Source organism: Lithobates pipiens, unplaced genomic scaffold (genome assembly GCF_037356315.1).
Source record: "Lithobates pipiens isolate NorthernLeopardFrog02 unplaced genomic scaffold, aLitPip1_a1.2 Scaffold_27, whole genome shotgun sequence".
NCBI lineage: Eukaryota > Metazoa > Chordata > Amphibia > Anura > Ranidae > Lithobates > Lithobates pipiens.
The window spans coordinates 161,708,131-161,730,582 of NW_027507788.1; the positions used below are offsets into that span (position 1 = coordinate 161,708,131).

Genomic DNA, 22,452 nt, shown 5'->3' on the forward strand with positions numbered 1-22,452 from the left:
GATGAAGTGACAATGGGCCTACAACCAGCTCTGTGTACAGTGACTGTTAGATGGAATGACTTTAAAGTACAATGTATTACAAGTAAAACATGGCGGTCACCATTCCTGACCCTCCCTGTCTATGGTCAGTGGGACAGAAGAGGGGTATGTACCGTATATACTCGAGTATAGGCCGACCCGAATATAAGCCGAGGTCCCCAATTTACCCCCAAAAAACTGGAAAAAATTATTGACTCGTGTATAAGCCGAGGGTGAGACATGCCTGTCCATCCCTGTGTGTCGTCCATCCCTGTGTGTGTCCATGCATCCGTGTGTGTGTGTGTCCATGCATCCGTGTGTGTGTGTCCATGCATCCGTGTGTGTCCATCCATCCGTGTGTGTGTGTGTGTGTGTGTGTGTGTCCGTGCAGCCTACCTGTGTCCGTGCAGCCTACCTGTGTCCAGCCTGCCTGTGTCCGTCCCGGCCTGCGTCCCGTCCCGGCCTGCGTCCCGTCCTGCGTCCCGTCCCGGCCCGTCCCGCAGCTCTTCGTCGGTGGCCATTCTAGGATTCAAAAGCCGCGCCTCCGTCGGTGATAGGCGGAACACTCAATTTCCCAGCAGTCAGTGGTCCGCCTATCATGGACGTCCGCTCATCCTCATACTACGGACGAGGATGAGAGGACGTCCGTGATAGGCGGAACACAGACTGCTGGGAAATTCAGTGTTCCGCCTATCACAGGCGAAGGCGGAGACGGAGGCGCGGCCTTTGAATCCTAGAATGGCCGCTGTCTGTCTGCTCGACACGCTGATCGGGCAGACAGACAGCGATGACTCGAGTATAAGCCGAGGGGGGCACTTTCAGCCTCAAAAAAGAGGCTGAAAATCTCGGCTTATACTCGAGTATATACGGTATTTACCTTTTTAAAAGTACACCTGTGTCCAGACTGGGCATTAAATTATTTAAATATCCTTGACAAGTAGTATAAGCTATAAAGAAAGCTGTTTCTAACCGCTCTAGCTGCTCTTCATATGAAATTATTCATCCTCAAAGAGTTTAGAAACACTTCCTGTGTGTTTACTTTAGAAGGTGTATCTGTTCTAATAGAAAAACCCACTGCCTATATTGAAATTGTAATTTGCCTGCAATGCTTTTATAGAGGTGAATGAGGAATTGTTTAAAGTGTAGGTTCAGATAAAATGTAAATGCTAGGGCTACATTTTGTTGTCCCCAATTGTATAAAGTTTCCCTTTTATTTCTAGAAGCCCTACAACTACCTAGTGATCCCTTCGGATTGTAGAACTTCCTGTTTGATACACACTAAGCACACTCATGTTAATGTGGTTAGACTGAATCCTCTTCTCCGGGACACACAGGCTTGGCTGTAATTCTATAGTCTGCCATCACAAGCTGACATACAATGGTCAAATCGTTCTGCTTCCTGCTCAGCAGGAACATGGAAAAGGTGCTTGCAGTCACGTGCCTGCTGGATTAAATCAATATTTTACTTATTTAGCAGTTGTATTGAATGCCAATGTATTGAAGGTTTCAATTTTTGTAAAGTGTATATTTTTGCAATTGCCTGCTTTTGAGTTGCAAATTTCATAGGCTTTACAGTGCTTTAGCTGCTTGTTCAGAATCTGGAAAATCTTTAGTGTGCTTGATCTGGGCACAGGTTCACTTTTAGTTATGGCCTAGTACATAAATCAATGTTCATCTGGCAAGAACAGTTTACAGTATGAGTGCTAAGATCGATTGGCTGTTTTGGTTAAACTCCTGTCATCTTGGTTGGCTTTTTGTAAAGTTTTCTAAAACCAGTCTGTAACCTAAATTTTGCTGTATATGAAATAAAATGAAAACAGAATTTCTTCTTTCTTCTTTTTCAGTTCCAATCTGCATGCACCTTAAATACAGATTATAGTGACAAATTATCAGCACAAACATATTTCCAACATTATTTAAGAAATTTATTTTTTTTATAAATTAAGGTTTGCCTCTGTAGAATGGATATGGATCCATTTATTGCACATCAGCTTAGCATGGTGCCACTAGACAAAGTACAAGAGGAGAAGTACAGCAGCCGTATGGCACGCAACCAAAAACAGGATGGTGCTTCTTAGGTGCTGGTACACACAGAACAGTGCTAAATGCAACAACATGATTCTGGTAGACAGGCAAGGAGTAAATCTAATGCTGGGAACATGAGGGATGCCCTGTCCAATCGGGCTGAGCGAAGAGGGCCCCGGTGGGTTTGAACGGCCTTGATCTCGTTTAGCTGCAGGAGGAGAACAGTCACACAAGAAAGGAAATTGTACCTAAAATAGCTGATTATATTCACTTATCCAGCAGCAAGGCTCACCTACCTTCTCCCAGTGCTGCAGTTTCCACAACACTTCTCTGGAAGTGCCAAACACCAAGTGATGGGCGCTATTAACTCCATCCTCTGACCCTCTAAATCAGTGTTTCTCAACTCCAGTCCCCAAGGTGCCCCAACAGGTCATGTTTTCAGGATTTCCCTCAGCTGAAATGGCTGTGGTTATTGCTAAGGCAGTGAAACTGATCAAATCACCTGTGCAAAATAATGGAAATCCTGAAAACATGACCTGTTAGGGCACCTTGAGGACTGGAGTTGAGAAACACTGCTCTAAATCACTACTGAGGCTTATGATGACTATATGCAAGCCTGGTCATCCTACAAACTTAACTCTAGCCGAACTTGTGTGGGAGATTTTTATTTATTTTTTTAATACTCCAATGAGCTGTGGGCTAGGTCATCCCTACCCCAAATCTTACATAAACAAGGAGTTGGGTTGCAGAGCAGGAACGGCCCCATGCACACACCTCACCAGGAAAAAAACAAACACAAATGTGGCCAGAGATGAGTTTGGGAGACACCAGAGCTCCTCTTTAGTAGTAACATAGGGGTTGGAGCAAGGAGCCAACGGGGTGCCTTGAGAATATATACATCAAAGAGCTAGAACTAAAGGTAGGAGACAGCCAAAGAGGGAGTACGTACAATAGGTATTCTTTTGCAAGAACTTTAGGTACAACTTTTGAGAGACTGTTTGGCCATTTGGGTCTAAGTGCCAACTTGACCTGTCAGAAGCACCTCTTGCCTCCATCTTCACATAGTTCTGTGCACAACCCTGCCCTACTCTGTTGGAGCCTTTGGTAAATATCCAGGACATCCAGCTATGGAGGAAGGGATCCTGTATCCTCTTAAGATGCAGTGTTGGGGCCTGAACACTGTCACCTGACCAGCAGGAAGAAAAAGCTAACCTGATCTAAACTCGGACACATGTAGCCCACACAAAGTTACGACTCCAAAGGAGAAGCACACAGAAAACAAGTATCTAGGTGAGCGGTTTTCTTCCAAAAGAACCTGAGTGGGCAAGGTGAAAGGCTCTCTTTAACATCCATTAGGTACCTCAGACATGCCAGTTCCTCAACATGCTAGTATACAGGCCATTCAAAGCTCACCCTTTACATGCTCTCAGCACAAACTCTGCGGCCAGTAATATACTGAATAAAATATGCACTTGCCCCCCACATGGGTAATGTGGCCATTTTCTAGGCTAAACCATTTTATATTAAGCTTATCGAATCCATGATTAGGCAGCATTGCCATTCACTAGCCTAAAAATGGCCCTGAAAGGGACAGGTGCTCTGGAAGGGGATGGGAGTTTGCAGTTTCCTGTAGCAGCAAAATCTAGATGCATATACGACCGGCGCCATCTGCTGGCAATACGTGATGTTCCCTCCTCTGCCTGAAGAGTTCATTTAGAATTCTGTTTCCCAGCCATGGCTTGGTAAAAGGGACCTGGCAATTTTAAAATATATTTTTCATCTTAGGCTATTTCCATAGCTGGTGCTTTCAGTAAAAATCTTTTACTCAGTTAAAGTTTACTTGATGGCAAAGAAAAGGGGTTAAAACCTTGGTCAGGATTCTGCGTCCTCACCCATTAGATAGCAGTTTAGTAAGCTATCTGCTATTTCCTAAGCGTTCCCCTGGGATGTATATTCATTCTCTGTTTAGGTCTATGTAACAAGTGTCAGACATAACAAAGAGAGGCAATATCCCCAACAACAGGGACGCAGTACAGCAATATGAAAAAAAAAAAAAAAAGTGTTATCCAATAAGAAGCCTTATCCTGCCACCTAACAGGAAGACAGAAAACAAATCTGCATGCCAGTCAAGGATAACCCTCCTAATCCAAGCATGCATCCTTTTTTCTGCTCTTGTCAGTTCTTAGCTTTGCTGGAAAATATCTAACCAAGTTGTTTACGGGCAGTTGCTTGCACCCATTTTTCAGGTATACTGCTTATGTATGTCCCGACATTAAATGATTGCCTGCATCCCTCCACAGATGGGGGGGGGGAAAAAAATAAAAATAAAAAAAAAGGACCATAGGACTTCTGCACTCATTGCAAAATCCTTTTATATAATCCATTGAAAACACCCTTCAGCGTTAATGATCATGCAGGAGCAATGAAGCCGAAATATGTTCTCTTTCTCTCAGGAACATGGACAGATTTTAGTGAATAAGGCAGTTCTATCTGAAATATTACAAACCCCTGAGCTGGGATTTGCTTTTTGCACTGTTGTCTAAAGGAGGAGATGGGACTGCAAGCACCAGCAATGAAAAAAGGAAACATGCGCACACGCCCAGGGACTAGAGCATTTTTAAGAGTGACATTTAGCTATGCAAGAACCTCAAATCCAAGCTGCTGGTGGCAAGAACAGGCTGGCACTTTTGGGGCCCATTTGCACTGATGCATTACACACACGCAAGTGGTAGAGTGTTAAGATACAAACCACAGTGCGCCACAACATAATGCTATACCATGGGATGGGCAAGAAAAAAAAAGTTATTTTTTTAAACACTTAGGCAGACTGCCTTGATGCTCAATAATGCAGTGCATAATGGTGTCAATAGGCCCTTAGATCCTCTGTGACTGGAGGATGCTTGTTCTTTCATTACAGCATCTAAGAAATGATCTCTGGCTTCAGGCAGATGGATAGGATTCGCTCAGCAGAGACAAAAATTCCTTTCTTTACCATAAACACGTCAGCACTGCGAGGGGGAGGGGAGCAAGAAATTCTTAACACTTTAATGGCAAGATTTTCTGCAGGAAAAGTTGTTAGGCCTTCATCAGAGCAGCCACCACGGCTTTGGCATTCAGGCTACGCAGGTCGCAGTAAGTCTGCCCTGTACCCACAAACACAATGGGCTGCCCAGTAATGTACGTCATAGAGATGGCGGCTCCCACCTGCAAGAGGAACAAAGCAAATCCAATCAGAATCACCCAACAGCACAAGGAGGAAAACAGACACACTGCCTTACCCACAGCAATAACGAGATACAACAATAAATCACCCACACTGGATATCATGTGAGGCTTGTTGCACTGAAACTAGTAAAGTGCAAGTGATGTGCCTAAATAAAGGTAACAAATGCAAATAACCAAACACATTTAAAATGCAGTGATACCTTGGATTATGAACATAATTAGTTCCAGAAGAATGCTTGTAATCCAAAGCACTCATACAGTGGGGCAAAAAAGTATTTAGTCAGCCACCAATTGTGAAAGTTCCCCCACTTAAAAAGATAAGAGAGGCCTGTAACGGTCATTATAGGTATGTATACCTCAACTATGAGACGACATGTGGAAACAAATCCAGACAATCACATTGTCTGATTTTTGAAATAATTTATTTGCAAATTATGGTGGAAAACAAGTATTTGATCAATATCATAAGTTCATCATCTCAATACTTTGTTATATATCCTTTGTTGGCAATGACAGAGGTCAAACGTTTTCTGTAAATCTTCACAAGGTTGTCACACACTGTTGCTGGTATGTTGGCCCATTCCTCCATGCAGATCTCCTCTAGCCACTTGCTTACTGGGCACTTAAACCCCCCTCCTGCCCAGACCAATTTTCAGCGCTGATGCACTTTGAATGACAATTGCGCGGCCATACAACACTGTACCCAAATGAAATTTTTATCTTTTTTTTTCCCCACAAATAGAACTTTCTTTTGGTGGTATTTAAATTACAGCTGGGAGTTTTATTTTTTTCCTAAACAAACAAAAAAAGATGCAAAATAAAAAATAAATAAAAAAAATCATGTTTCATAGTTTGTTATAAAATTTTGCAAACCGGTCATTTTTCTCCTTCATTGAAATGCGCTGATGAGGCGGCACTGATAGGCACAGATAAGGCGGCGCTGATGGGTGTCACGGATGGGTGTCACTAAGGGGCACTGATAGGTACCACTGCTAGATGGGACTGATGGGCACTGATAGGTGGCACTGCTGGGCACGGATATGTGGCACTGAGATGCAGTACTGTTGAGGCAGATTATGGGCACTGATGGGTGGCACTGTGGGCACTTTTTATTATCTAGGTGGCACTGGCAGGGGGACACTGATAAGCTGGCTGTGATCGGGACTGATGTCCCAATCACGGGCGCCAGTGACAGCACGAGGAGGAAAAATAGCCGATTACCGACTCTGTTGTGTCACATGATCAGCTGTCATTGGCTGGCAGCTGATCACGTGGTAAGGGGGGGTCGGGATCGACCCCTTGCTCCAATCCGTGATCGGGCGAGTCTCATACTCGCTGATCACAGAGCGAGGGGGGCGCGCAGGCCACTCATGCACGGGACGACATCAATAGACGTCGTCCCGGCAAAGCAGGTCCGCTCTGTAGCCGTCATTCGGTTATAGCGCGAATCTCTAGTGGCTAAAGCAGTGATGTTTTGGGGCTGTCGCTGGACAACACGGACTTTCAACTCCCTCCAAAGGTTTTCTATGGGGCTGAGATCTGGAGACTGGCTAGGCCACTCCAGGACCTTGAAATGCTTCTTACGAAGCCACTCCTTCATTGCCTGGGCGGTGTGTTTGGGATCATTGTCATGCTGAAAGACCCAGCCATATCTCATCTTCAATGCCCTTGCTAGGAGGGAGGAGGTTTGTACTCAAAATCTCACAATTCATTCTTTCATGTACAGGGATCAGTCGTCCTGTTCCCTTTGCAGAGAAAGGGCCCCAAAGCATTATGTTGCCACTCCCATGCTTCACAGTAGGTATGGTGTTAAGTTGTATTTCTACCAAACAGTTCTACTTTGGTTTCATCTGACCATATAACATTCTCCCAATCCTCTTCTGGATCATCCAAATGCTCTCTAGCAAATCTCAGATGGGCCCAGACATGTACTGGCTTAAGCAGGGGGACGTGTTTGGTACTGCAAGATCAGAGTCCCTGGCAACGTAGTGCGTTACTGATGGTAGCCTTTGTTACGTTGGTTCCAGCTCTCTGCAGGTCATTCACTAGGTCCCCCCCGTGTGGTTCTGGAATTTTTGCTCACCATTCTTATGATCATTTTGACCCCACAGGGTGAGATCTTGCGTGGAGTCCCAGATCGAGGGAGATTATCAGTGGTCTTGTATGTCTTCCATTTTCTAATTATTGCTCCCAAGGTTGATTTCTTCACACCAAGCTGCTTGCCTATTGCAGATTCAGTCTTCCCAGCCTGGTGCAGGTTTACAATTTTGTTTCTGGTGTCCTTCGACAGCTCTTTGGTCTTCATCATAATGGAGTTTGGAGTGTGATTGTTTGAGGTTGTGGACAGGTGACTTTTATACTGATAAGTTCAAACAGGTGCCATTAATACAGGTAATGAGCGGAGAACAGAGGAGCCTCTTAAAGAAGAATATCCAGATCTGTGAGAGCCAGAAATGTTGTTTGTAGGTGACCAAATACTTATTTTTCCACCATAATTTGCAAATAAATTCTTTCGAAAATCAGACAATGTGATTGTCTGGATTTGTTTCCACATTTTGTCGCTCATAGTTGAGGTATACATACCTATAATGACCGTTACAGGCCTCTCATCTTTTTAAGTGGGAGAACTTGCACAATTGGTGGCTGACTAAATACTTTTTTGCCCCACTGTATATCAAGCAAGTTTCCCCATAGGAAATAATGGAAACTCAAATAATCTGTTCCAGTGGCACTGCAAGTGTATGCAGTACCGCATGTAGGAGGTGGTGGGGGCACCGGTAACACTTGGAGAGCACTCAGAGCCGCTCGGATGCACTCAGACACTCAGGAACTAAGTGTTTTCTGAGTGCTTACTTCAAATGTTTACGTTATTTTTGATTTGTTTGGTTATTTGCATTTGTAACCTTATTTATGCAAAACAATTGCTCTTTAGGGCTGGTTCACACAGGGGGCGACACGACTTGCCGTGCCGCGACCTGACAAGTCGCCCCCGTTCTGTACAATGGAACCGTTCTGAGAGGAGCGACTCGAGTCGCTCCGACTCAGAAAAAAGGTTCCTGTACTACTTTTGGGCGACCTCGGGGCGACTTGCATTGACTTCTATACAGAAGTCATTTGCAAGTCGCCGCTGAGGTCGCGGCAGGTCACGGCGAGGCAAGTCGGTGTCGCCTCGCATCGCCCCCTGTGTGAACCGGCCCTTACTAGTTTCATTGCATCAGAGTTTGTTTTGATCTGTGGTTACACATTTTTTACATTATTTTTAACTGGTTGCTCAAAAATGTGGAAAAACTTGTGGACTGTGAGTTAAAGCTAAAGTTTAACCACTTAAGGTAAAAAACTTTTTTTTATTTGCTAGAAAATCACTTAGAACCCCCAAACGTTATACAATTTTTTTTTCTAATAACCTTCAGAATAAACCGGTGGTCATTGCAATACTTTTATAGCACACTGTATTTGCGCAGCGGTCTTACAAGCGCACTTTGAGACAAAATACACTTTTTTTGAATTAAAAAAAATAAGACAACAGTAAAGTTAGCCCAATTTTTTTATATTGTGAAAGAATGTTATGCCAAGTAAATTAATACACAACATGCTTCAAAATTGCGCTGCTCGTGGAATTGCGACAAACTTTTACCCTTAAAAATCTCCATAAGCAACGTTTAAAAAAATTCTACATGCTGCATGTTTTAAGTTAGAAGTGGTCTAGGGCTAGAATTATTGCTCTCGCTCTACCGATCGCGGCAATACCTCACGTGTGTGGTTTGAAGGCGCTACTGCAAGCAAGCTCGGCAGGACGGGACGCTGTTTTTTTTTTTTAAAGTTCTTATTTATTTCAACTTTTATTTTTTCACGAATTTAAAAAAAAGTGTCACTTTTATTCCTATTACAAGGAGTGTAAATATGACTTGTAATTTAATAAAAAAAAAAAAAAAAAAGCATAACAGGACCTCTTAGGTATGAGATCTGGGGTCAAAAAGACCTCAGATCTCATAATTACACTTAAAAGGGCCTTTTATTTATAAATTTTTAAAAAAAATACTTTTTCTTTATATTGCATTTAACAGCTGTGGGCAGAAGTGACATTTTGACGTCGCTTCCACCCTGCATTGTTATGGAGATGGGTGGGGGGTCATCATCCCCCTCAGTCGTCTCCATGTCCACCAGGAGTGAAGATCTGATTGCCTCTGCTGCTGCCGATGGATCCGGAAAGTGGTGGAGGGCGCCGGTGGCCCTCTCCTCGCCACTGATAAAAGTGAGCTCAAACCAGACCGCCGGCCGAACACAAGGATACCAGGGTTATGGCAGCTAGCTGCTGCTATAACAACTTTATCCCCCATTAAGACGTATATCGTGCGGCGCTCCAGAAGTGGTTAATCTGCTTGTATTTTCCCTTTCTGGTTCCTCTTTCTCCCGATTGAAATGCCAATTTAAAAATATATATTTTAGATCCAGAGATGTACTTCTCTATGCAACACAGTAATATCAAGGCTGGTATTAAGGGTCAGCAGGGTGCTGTGCATAGCTTCATGTAAACATGGCACCCGGCCTCAGTACTCCTTTTCTCCTTTTTAAGAGTCCTCCACACTGATACAAGCAGTGGAATGGCTCTTGATGGGTGGATGTCAGTCTGAAGGGGTGGGCTTCTTAGGGTGGTCTGCATGCAAACTTGCCTAGGTAACTCCCATGTCCTCCAGCCAGCCTCCATGCTGGATGTTGTCCAGCCCAGAAACTGAACACACTCTGACTTGCTGCAGCTTGTAAATGCCCAATGTGAGAAACTCAGAGTTTGCAGTGAAATCAGAGTAAGCAATTTTAGGGAAGGGAAGGCTATAATGCATGTTGCTTGTGCTACAGTTGTTGGTGCCACATAAAATGAACTGGCTGTAAAAAGTCTACATGTGTTTGTAGTAGTAAAAAGAAAGGACAGTTAAAAACTAAAATCACCTTATCATCTATGGTGTCAAATTTGGTGAGCACAATGCCATCGATGAGACGTGGCTTCTCTGTCATAGAGTGGTCAGCCAATGCCTTGTTGAACTTCACCTTTAGGGGGGAAAAAAAAGACCCAACACAGAATATTAATTACCATTCATAGAACAGAGAAAACATGGTACAAAACAGTGGAATCCTACCAGACATGAAGCCCAAAATGGAATTCTGGGACTCAGACGAGGTCCCAATTCCCAAAAAAAAAAAACACACACACATATTGGGCAAATCATCCTAATTCCACTTATTTAATAAAATGCTAACTTTGATTAGTTACCCTCTTCTCTTAACAGGCCTTCAGTTTAGGCATTGGTGACCTTGTCAGCATCATCCCCACAGGTGTTTAGGAAAGCTACGTCAAGAGATGCTGCAGGCAAATCTCAGAAAGGAAATAATGAAATCTCACCGATTACATGGGATTTTGCTTGTACACACAGACAGTTTTATCTCTATCCGTGTACAATCTCACTAGATTTCCATTGCAAATAGAAAATTATATGTGCGATTATATTAGTGCTATTTGAAATGCTCTAAACAGTAGTAAAAGTAGTTTTTGTTAAGCATATTTCATGAGTTGCGTATATTTTGAAGCACTGCATAAAAACTTTAATGAGATTTGAAAAAGAAAATTGATAAAAACTAGAGAACAATTTCAGATAGCTCCCAGTTATTGGTGTTATTCTGGCACCGTGTGCCAATTTCTTTAATTATCTGACAAACCCTATTTAACTGGCAGCCTAACTTTCAAGGTGGTGAGCCGTTCTGAAGTGACTGAAACCCCCCTGGGCAGCAGGTTGTCCGGATGAAGAAAAATTGGGAAACTGGGAACCACACTATGAAATCCAAATACCGCTGAGAGCTCATCCACTCACTGTCCAATAGAAGTGGGGCTCAGTGGCTGAAGGACTGCATATAAAAAGAGAACTGAGCCAAGAAGAGGGAACAGTCAAAGAGCCACAGAGATATAGTAATCAAAAAAGTGGAAGAAAAAACTAAAATCAAAATAAAATGATAATAATTTAATAATAAAAAACAGGTCAAAATGCAAAACGATACTCCTCCACCTATAACCATCTAAAAAGTCAACGTTGTCTAAACACAAACATCTAGGTGTCGTCATGCATCCACATACCCATACAATAGTGCAGTGACCATATTACCATGGAATGAATGGCTGGGTATACCCAATGCTAGCAGGTGTCTCTGTATGCCAGTAGGTAATGAGTAGCAATCAATGATGCAATAGCTCAGTTGGCTCGAGTGACACAGATCAAGGCTGGATCAATGTGACATCAAGATAAAAATACAGTCTCATGGGTTCTACCCTGATGAATATAGGCTGATGTTGATAGCAGCATTTTTATAACAGCTTACCTGTAAAATCCTTTTCTTGGAGTACATCACTGGACACAGCGCCATAGTAGTAAGTATATGGGTTATATAGGCCATCTTTACGTGATGGACACCCCTAAGACAGGACGTTTACTCCCTATATAATCCCTCCCCTTACCAGGAGTACCTCAGTTTTTGTAGCAAAGCAATACATGTGTATACCAGAAAGAGGGGATGGACCTCTGTGTCCCATGATGTACTCCAAGAAAAGGATTTTACAGGTAAGCCATTATAAAAATCCTATTTTCTTTATCGTACATAACGGGACACAGAGCCATAGTAGTACGGTAACTATATCGGATGTGCCAGAGCAATGCTATCTGAGGGGAAGGAGACAAACAAAAGTAGGGTGTCATCAGACTTGAGGACCTATACTGCTGTCTACAGCACATTGCACCCAAAGGCGATATCCTCCTGTCTTTTTACATCCACTGGATAAAATCTGGTGAATGTATGGACTGAAGACCAAGTTGCGGCCTTGCAGATTTGAGCCATGGAGGCTTGGTGATGCACTGCCCACGAAGCACCAACAGCCCTCGTGGAGTGTGCTTCGAGTTGAAAAGGTGAAATTTCCCCCTTCAAACCATAAGCCTGAACAATCACTTGCCGAATCCCCTTAGAAAAGGACGGACAGCATCGAAATCCACCATCTCTAAGACCTTCAAGCATCACAAAACATAACATGTTTTCCGAATCTGAGCAGTCGCTTTCAAGTAGACTTTGACTGCTCTTCACTACATCAAGAGACTGTAGCAAATTCTCTTCTGTGTAACAAGGGTTCTGGAAAAAAATTAAGGCAAAACAATATCCTGGTTTAGATGAAAACCTGACACTACCTTCAGTGGAAAGTTAGGATGAGGGCGCAATACCACCTTATCCTTGTGAATAATTAAATATAGCTCTTTGGAAGAAAGAGCAGCCAACTCTGATACCCCTCTTGCAAAAATATGGCAACCAGATAAACTAACTTCTTTGTCAAAAGGATCAAGGGAGTATGCCGTATCAGCTCAAAAGACTGTTTTTGTAAAGCCGACAAAACTAGATTCAGGTCCCAAGATTTCAAGGGTGACCTAACCGTCAGATTAAGCTGCGTTACCCCTGTATGAAATTATGGACCAGAGAATGCGAAACAAGTGGTTGTTGGAACAATACTGATAAGGCCGAGACCTGACCTTTGATGATACTCAAGGCCAGCTTCATCTCTAATCCCATTTGCAAAAAGGCAAGAATTCTACCTATAACATTTTCTAGAATGCCTACTCCTGGATTCACACCAGGAAACATATACCCTCCGGACTCTATAATAAATGACTCTGGAAGCTGGCTTCCTTGCAGACAAAATAGCATCAGAATAGGAGGGAATGCATAAATCATCAAGAGTCCGATCCCACGGGGTCACTAAGGCACTTGTTCTGCACGTGAGAGGATCCCTTGTTCTTGACACAAAGTTGTTGACTTTGTTGTTGAACCTGGACGCAAACAGATCCACATCCAGGACCCCTCCATCTTTGGCATATGGAAGATGTCGCGGTGAAGGGACGATTTCCCAGGAACAACTGTTCGCGACTCAAGTAGACAGCCTGCCAATTCTCTATCCCTGGAATGAAGGGTCCCGAAATGTATAGCACATGCTTTTCTGCCCAGGCTAGGATATGGTTTACCTCTCCCTTGGCGATTGATAAAAGGCACTGCTTTGGCATTGTCGGATTGAATTCTGACCGGACAATTCCGCAAACCTGAACGTCCAGGCCTTTAGGGCTAAGCATGTTGCCCAAATCTCTAGAATGTTGATGGGCGAGGTCCTTTCGGCCCTGGACCATTTTCCTTGGACAGTCGCTTCTTCCAGGACTGCATCCCAACCTGAAAGGCTGGCATCTGTTGTTAACACCTTCCAGGTAACCGGCATGAAGGATTTCCCCTTCTGCAGATTCTTGGATATCCTCCACCAACTGAGGCTCTCGTGCACTTTTGGCAAGAGACGCATTGAAAAAATAAAATCTAGCTCTTGAACCGTCTTGTTCCAAGCAGACAAGATACTGTCTTGCAGCAGTCTCAAATTAAACCGAGCATAGGGAACCGCTTCGAATGAAGCCACCATTTTCCTAATAACCTTATGCAAAGGGAAATGGAGGGATCCTTCTTTGCCCTGACCACCTGAACTAGCTCTTATGGAACTGATTTTTGCCTGGGGTAAAAACACCCTTTTTTGGGCTGTAGCTATGATCAGACCCAAATAAATATCTTACTGGTTTTAAAGAAGGTTTCTCTAGATTGAGGATCCAGCCTAGGTATTCCAGGGAATTTACTGTGGTGACCATGCTTTGGTCTAAGCAGGCTACTGACCAGTTTATCAAGAGCAGGTCTTCTAGGTATGCCACAATTGTTAAACCTTCAGCCCTTAACTTGGCCAGAACTTTTGTAAACACTGAAGGTGCCGTAGCTAGAACGAAATGTAAAGCTACAAACTGAAAATTTAGTTTTTGTACCTCGAAACGCAGATACTTCTGATGAGCGGGGAATATAGGCACATGCAGGTATACATCCTTGATGTCGACTGACGCCAGAAGTTCTCCTCCTTGTAGGATGGGGACAACTGATCGGATTGATTCCAGGCAAAAAGAGCAGATATTCAGGAATCGGTTTAGATCTTTGAGATCTAGAATGGGTTTGACATATCCATTGGGTTTTGGCACTGTGAAAAGATTTGAGTAAAACCCAAACCCCTGCTCTTCCATGGGGACCACCATGATCACTTTTTGAGACAAAAGTTGGTCTAACGCTTGAAAGAGAGACTTTTTCTTTGGATCTTTGGGGGGACATTTGACCCGAGGAGACGGAAACTCTCAGAACTAGTTTGTACCCTAGAGCTATTGTGGAGACAACCCATCTGTTTGCAAAACTCTTCCTGCCAGACCCTTGAGAACTGCAAAAGCCTTCCCCCACTTGAGCAAACGGGGGCGCCCCTTCATAAAGAGGCTTTAGTATTCTGTCTTGTAGTCATCCTGCTCTAGGACTTTTTGTCCCTGGGGTTGACCTCTTAAACCTGGCGACAGAGGCCATCGTGACTGCCTGGAGGCTGATGCCCCTGGCCCTGGAGAAGGAGCCAGTTTAAAATCGGGGACGTTTACTCCTTTTCTTAACTGGCAAAAGGGTACTCTTTTCACTTGATATTCTTTGGATATATTTGTCCAAATCATCCCCAAACAGCCTTTCACCGTGGAAAGGAAAACCAGCCAGGAGTTTTTTTGCATAGCGCTTCGGCTGACCAATATTTCAACCATAAGATTCGACGCATATGCACCAACCTAAGCGTAAGGTGAGAGGTCTGCAGAATAGAATCTCTCATTGCATCCATTGCAAAAACACATAGCTCCTGGCAACTCTGCTAAATCCTGGGCCTGCTGATCAGGCAAAATCTTGAGCACCTGTCTCAACTGGTCCCTCAAGGATTGCCATACTCCAATTGCCACCACTGCAGGTTCAGTCACTGAACCTGGCAAAGAAAAAATGTTTAACAGGAATTCCAACTTATCAATTGGATCCCTAAGCATTTGAGCATTGTTAAATTCTTATTCACAGAGGATATAGCAGCGTAAATTGCTGGAATACCCCATTTTTCAGTATATTTCTCCTCCCTAGCATAAAGCGTTGAAAACTTTTTAGGAGGGAAAAAAATGCTTATCTGGGTGATCCCACTCAGAATACATAAGTTGTTCAAACAATGAATGGACTGGAAAAAGCCTGCAAGGCTTGAGGGGGCTTTAGTGAACCCAAACACAAAGTGGGCTTTTCAGCCGACTCAGTTAGGGTAGAATAAATGTGGAGCGAACCATTTCAGTAAGAGATTGCACCAGCAACTGCTCAGATTGTGAAGCTGAAGCAAGTCCATCTTCACTTGACCCCTTGGGAGGGGAGTTATCAGCCTCTTCATGGTCTCCTGATGGGGATTCATCTTCTCCCTCCCACTGATCCTCTGTTTGAGGATCCTGGGTGGTAGAAGTGGGCCTAAAACGCTTTCTCCCATTCTGGGAAGATGCGTTTAAAGCTTCCAACCCCATCACAGCCAAGGAGAAAACATCCTCAGTAATATAGACAGGGGCTGAAATGTTGGAAACAGTGTCAACTCTTGCCAAACCTGATGACTCACTCTGACCGGCCTCACTATTTCCCTCAGGGAAGGATGGTGCTGCAGAAGCAAGACCAGGGTCCCCGGAGCCCAAGGGTAACACCATGGCCGGCTCCTCCTTTGTCTTTTGAGTATTCATGGTTATTAGGTGCCAGGATAGGAGGAGCTGTGTGATATTGGACCTTTCTCCCTTCTCTCCCCGTCCACCCCAGGAGTCAGTGTTTATGCTGTTTGACCTTACAGCTATAAAGGTAATTGTTTAGCACATTCACTGGCTGGCAAACACCTGGATGATATGCACTGGACACTTGTTTTGGCACATATGAATGATGTCTTTTTGTTTGGAGGACTTTTTATGCATTGATTGATATTTTCCCTCACCTGAGTGACACTATTGCACTTTATATTGGGATATACACTAGGATATTTATCTATATATACGTTTAATTAATTAATTCACTATTGCACTTTATATGATTGAATATTATTCACATTTATCCTACATCTTTGCGATATTTATCGTTGTCACCACTAGATGATAGAATATATATATATATATATATATATATATAGATAGATAGATAGATAGATAGATAGATAGATAGATAGATAGATAGATAGATAGATAGATAGATAGATAGATAGATAGATGCTCTTCTTTTTCGATTTTTGTATACTTGATGATTGATTTAGTGACTTTGCTTTTTAGGTTTTTATCACATGAATTTTGAGAATTTTTTTATTAATATTCAATTAACTTCACGCTAGGAATTTTTGAGAATTATTTATTGTTTATTTAATTTAGTTTCACGTCAGGAGCGCAGCACCATTTTCATTTATATTTAATCCAACCGACCCAATCTTCACCCATCACGGTGGGCTCCATTAGAAAACCTTCAAGGACCGGGGCCCTTTTTTATAGGGGTTCCACACCCTTGGACACATATAGCACCCTGCCAGGAAACATGGCTGAAAAATACTAAAGCACTGGATCCCGGGGTCCAGCTCTTTAAAAAGAGAAGTGTTACAGGCTAAATCTAGTTTCTTCCGACATGAGGCCTGGGTACCATTCAATTCGGCCTGAAAAGACACTTTGAATGGATCCAGCTGCATGGCTTGCCCCAGCAAGGGATACTCCAGGGGAGCTCAGCACAGTACATCTTTACTCGTGATCAACACCGAAGACACTGGTGAAAAAACTGAGTAAGGGGAGGGGTTATATAGGGAGTAAACCTCTTGTCTAGGGTGTGCCAGTGTCCATCACCTAAAGGTGGCCTATATAACCCATACAGTTACTACTATGGCTCTGTGTCCCCTGATGTACGATAAAGAAACAAATGCGCAGCAAAAAGTAATGGGCATGTTACCATAACCCAGTGTCAGCTGGTAAGTTCCATGACTCCAACAGAATCCTGTTACCAGTGAACAGAGTCCGGACTCCCTATGGTTCTCCTAGTGGCGCAGCCTGCCAATCTTCATAGGTGGACACTGTGCCTGGGAAAACTGTGGACAGCTCGGATAGGTCTAGAGCCAGATGCTCCTACAATGTCCTGATACCAGCAAGTAGATCAAACGCCATGTCAGCCATGCTGCATGGGAAACGGGGGATGCAACAGACAGCATCAGACACACAGAGGCAAGACGTTAATGCTTTTTGCTGGAAGTCCCCAGCTTCTTCAGGATGTAGTGCCCTCTATCTGAAGTGTGTATAAATACACCTTCAAAACCAGCCTTCTTTTTTTCTGTCACAAAGGGAACCAACAGCACACTGCATATATTCAGATAGGTTGGTGTTTAGAAGATGCTAAACCTCATATAAGGTAAATTCAATGCTTAAGGTGTCTCTAGGCAAACAAATAGTCTGAGTAGCACATACGGCAAGCCACTATCACATAAATAAACCAAAAGTTAATTAGTACCATTACTTACATATGATTTTAATTACTAACAGAAATAAAACCAAAACATAAAACAGGAGGAAAAAAGGCATTATTGTGACTAGTCATTTGTACAAAGAGAAAACACAAAATGACTGAACACATACAAAAAGTACATCTCAGATCCTGAGTTCAGTCAAGGTATAAAGACAGCCAAAATAAAGATGTTCAGCAAAAAAGTGCAGACATATGAATGCTAAGAATGGAATACATGCACAATATGTGCACTCTTACAAAGCAAGATCCAAGGATATCTAGGTAGAATCTAGGAAAAGTTGTAGAATTAGTTCCTTGTCGAGTGCCCTTGGCATTATCGCATTTCATTTATAAAGTTAGAACTTTTGAGTAAAAGTCACCCCCCATCTTTTACTCAGTTTTACAGCATAAATTCCCTTCACCCTCAGTCCATCAACTTTGGATTTATGGTGAAGGAGGATAACATGCTGTGCCAAGGGACTTTTAGGCTCCTTATAGTCAATATCACCAAGGTGTTCACCTATACGAATACAGAGTTGACATTTAGTTTTACCAACGTACATTTTATTACACGGACATTGCAGGCATGTAAATTACTTTTGTGGTAGCGCAATTAATGAGACTTTTGATCTTATATATATTTGCAATATAAGCATCAGTAAAATGTCTTAGTGTGCTCCACAAACTTACAGATCTGTCAAGGTCCACAGATGAAGGACAAAGGGATGACCCTTTCAGCCACAGCAAGAGTAGTTTCACGTTCCAAATCTGCGTATTCTATAATATTGCATCTTTACGTTACAAACTCATTCAAGTCCCTCAAGAAGGCTGGTCGTCCACGAAAGACAAATGCAAGAGAGGACAGGATAATGCAGAGAATCTCAATGGGCAATTGGTTCAACACTGCAGCTTTGATTGCCTGCCAGTTCAGTGCTGAACAGAGTAGGGATCGGTCTCTTCATACACTGTCTTGCAGTTGAAGAGAATTTGGATTGAAAACCAAACCTCTTATTAGCAGAAAAAAAAATTAAAAAGGCTAGACTAACCTTTGCCAAGGAGCATGTTGTGTGGACAGAGGGGAACTGGTCCAAAGTAAATTTTAGTGATGAAAACAATTCATTTATTTGGGTCCGATGGGAAACATTATGTTAGTCATGAAACTGGGGAAACACTGAACCCAAAGTGTGTAGAGAAGTCAGTGAAAGGTGAAGAGGGAAGCCTCATGGTTTGGGGGATGTTTTCTGCAGGAGAAGTTGGGCAAAGTGAGTGTAAATGTTTATCAAAGCCTTCTTCCACAACATGCAGTTCCTTCCTTCCTTCCTCACCCATTCAGGCAGCAATTTTAATGCAAGACAATGCACCCAGTCACACAGAAAAATGGGTAAAGCAGTTCCTTTAAGCTGAAAACATTGAAATGGCCAGCCCAGAGTTCTGATCTAAACCCAACAAAAAACTTCTGGCCAACCCTTGGGGACAAAGAAACCCATTTCAGTCACCGAATTGTGGAAGAGTCTGGAAGAAGAATGTAAAAAAAAAAAAAAAAAAAAATCACACCAGAGCAGTGCGAGATACTAGTGATGTCCTGTGTAAAGCAGATGTGCTGAAGTCATTCAAAGCAAGCCCCTCCCCCCCACTTCCAACTAAATGTTGGATTGTTGTAACCTTTAGAAATTTTAGTTGTAATATTTCTCGTACTACAGTCATTGCCGTTCTCTAATTTTGATCACTGTGTATTCTACAAAATAACGTGTTTTTTTTTTTGATGTGCCTTGGTTATTTTGAGAAACATTATATTAGCATGGTGAAGTCAAAGTGAACAATGAAGATTACATTATTTCAGAAAAAAAAGCAAGTGTTTATAAATTGTTCTCCAATTTTGATCACAATATATATATATATATATATATATATATATATATATATCTCCACACATACACAAATTCAGAGTAAATATAAATAAATAAAACGTCTACACACCCATGTCAAAATGTCAGGTTTCTGTGATATAAAAAAAATGACAAAGATCAATTTCAGAACTTTTTCCACCTTTAATGTGACCTTTAAACTGTACAACACAGTTGAACAACAAACTGAAATATTTTGGGTGGAGGGAAGTAAAAATAAAAAAAAAAATATGTTTGCATAAGTGTGCACACCCTTAAAATAATACTTTGTTGAAGCACCTTTTGATTTTATTACAGCGCTCAGTCTTTTTGGGTATGAGTCTATCGGCATGGCACATCTTGACAATATTTGCCCACTCTTCTTTGCAAAAACATTCCAAATCTGTCTAATTGCGAGGACATCTCCTGTGCACAGCTCTCTTCAGATCACCCCACAGATTTTAAATCCAATTTAGGTCTGGGCTCTGGCTGGGCCTTTCCAAAACCTTAATCTGCTTCTGGTGAAGCCATCCCTTAGTTGATTTGGATGTATGCTTTGGGTCGTTGTCATACTGAAAGTTGAAGCTCCTCTTCATGTTCAGCTTTCTAGCAGAAGCCTGAAGGTTTTGTGCCAATATTGACTGGTATTTGGACCGGTTCATAAATTCCCTCTACCTGGACTAAGGCCCCTGTTCCAGCTGAAGAAAAACAGCCCCAAAGCATGATGCTGCCACCACCATACTTTACTGTGGGTATGGTGTTCTTTTGGTGATGTGCAGTCTTGTTTTTGCGCTAAACATATCTTTTGTAATTATGGCCAATAAGTTCAACCTTGATTTCATCAGACCCAAACACATTTTTCAACATGCTTTTGGGAGACTGCAGATGTGTTTTTGCAAAATTTAGGCAGGCTTGGATATTTTTATTTGTTTTTCTTTGTAACAAAACATGCAAACTGTTAATGTACCCATGCAAGTGCAATATTTTTTACATATTAAAGATAATAGACTATTACACTATGGTCAGTCTTTCTTTCTGGGTCAAATTGCTGGGCTTATGGCCACATGGGAAAATCTGTAGCTATCCTTTCTGTGCTAGTCAGTCACTGATCATCCGTGCAAGCTAAAGGCCTTGGCTGGGTTATAGCCATCTGTTTTTATGCTCGTTTTCCAGTAAGCAGATTTTTCTTAAGGTGGTGGGGCACTTTTTTTTGCTTGAAGTCACTGTGGTGCCATTAAGAGGATTCACTTCCCTAATATTGATCAATAACATGCTGCTTTAGTGAAGTTTTTTCTGCACCCGATTGGGATTTTTTTTGCGCAGCTTCTTCTTTTCTTTTATTTAATTATTGTGTGCATCTCACTTCAAGCAGTTGCTTTGCTTTAAATGTATTTTTAGATCTCTAGCACAGTTTCCTAAATGCAACTAAGAAAATGTCAGGGAAGTCCTACTAGAACAGCTGAACTTTATTTGGGGTTAATCAGAGGCACTTTAAAATTATGGCAGGTGTGTACCGATTTCTTTAACAGGAGTTTGAATGTGATTGCTTAAGGCTGGGTTCACACTGCTGCGGCTAGGAGACCAGGATGTGATTCGCACCGCACTGCAGTGCAAATCACATCCGATCTCTGTGCGATGCGAGTTCAGCCATACAGATAGTATGGCTGAATTCGCATCGCACCCGCCGCAAACTCGCACAGGACCCTTTTTTCAGTCCGCAGCAGAATCGGATCGCATGGGTGTTCACACCATGCGATCCGATTCCTGTCCGAGTTAGCAGATCGCACTGCGATATGCGAACTGATCTGGGGGTGTCTGTTTCACTGACACTCCCAGCAGTTCGCATAGGGCAGTGTGAACTGCCGCCGGGAGGCAAGCGATGCGGGAACCCGCCGCGGATTTGCGGCGTTCCCGCATCGCTGTAGTGTGAACCCAGCCTAATTCTGAACACAGCTACATCCCTAGTTATAAGGAGGGTATGCAAACTTATGCAACCACATTAATTTTAGTTTTTTATAGTTTTACTTCCCTCCTCCTAAAAGATTTCAGTTTGTTATTCAACTGAGTTGTACAGTTCATAGGTCACATTAAAAAGGTGGAAAAAGTTTTGAAACAATTGATCTGTTATTACAAGTAGCAGGAGAGGACTTCCGCCCCCTCCCACGGCTCATTTGGGCTCTCCCGTCCCATCGGGAGACCCGAACTACTAGCAAGCACATCCGCCAGCTAGTCAGGGACCCAAAGAAAGCTGGAATCGGCTTTGATCGGGTTGCCATTATGGAAACCTGGAAATGATGACATCACATCACCAGTTTACCAGCATCTTAAAGGCACCACTTAAAAAAAAAAAATTCATACATCTAGTATTCTGATGGTTAAAAGTGCAGCAGTTATTACATTATACACTAAACGTGAGGTAACTTGGTTTTTAAATATTAGTTTATAGAACTCACCAGCTGGTCCACAGCCTCATTGCCAACTAGGGCCTCCCCAACAAACAGCACAAGGTCGGGCATATTGACGGCAATCAGCTTGGCCAGTGCAGTCATCAGAGGTGCATTGTCCTGCATGCGGCCTGCCGTGTCCACCAGCACCACATCGAAGCTCTGGTTCCGAGCTGAAAGGGCAGTAGGAAAGTATTATTTATTTAGTACAGGTATTTATTTTTCTAAGAGAGTGTTTCCATTAATATATTCAAAGATGGAGATGTGGAGAGGTCCCGTCGATGGGATGGATACATGTCTGTAATTTTAAAATATCTATTTTTTGGGGGATTTTACAACGGTGATGCACGAGGACGGTGAGCATTCTCCATTTGTGTTTTTAGTGCAGCCTCAAGATTTTCCAAATTTGAGGAGAGCTGCAAGGCCTTTAAACAACT

The 22,452-nt window shown here is 42.7% G+C and overlaps 1 protein-coding gene across 1 annotated transcript in view; it reads right to left on the bottom strand.

Annotated features, from left to right (window-relative positions):
* Positions 1-1,921: 1,921 nt before the first annotated feature.
* The window catches only part of SRPRA (SRP receptor subunit alpha), a 62,077-nt gene continuing 41,546 nt past the window's right edge, over positions 1,922-22,452 (bottom strand). Inside the window, exons 12-14 of the mRNA XM_077457814.1 lie at positions 22,025-22,188; positions 10,213-10,311; positions 1,922-5,247 (exon numbers count right to left, since the gene is read on the bottom strand). Of these exons, the coding sequence (XP_077313940.1) occupies positions 5,119-5,247; positions 10,213-10,311; positions 22,025-22,188 (392 nt within the window). The 3' untranslated portion in view covers positions 1,922-5,118. The remainder of the gene's footprint in view (positions 5,248-10,212; positions 10,312-22,024; positions 22,189-22,452) is intronic.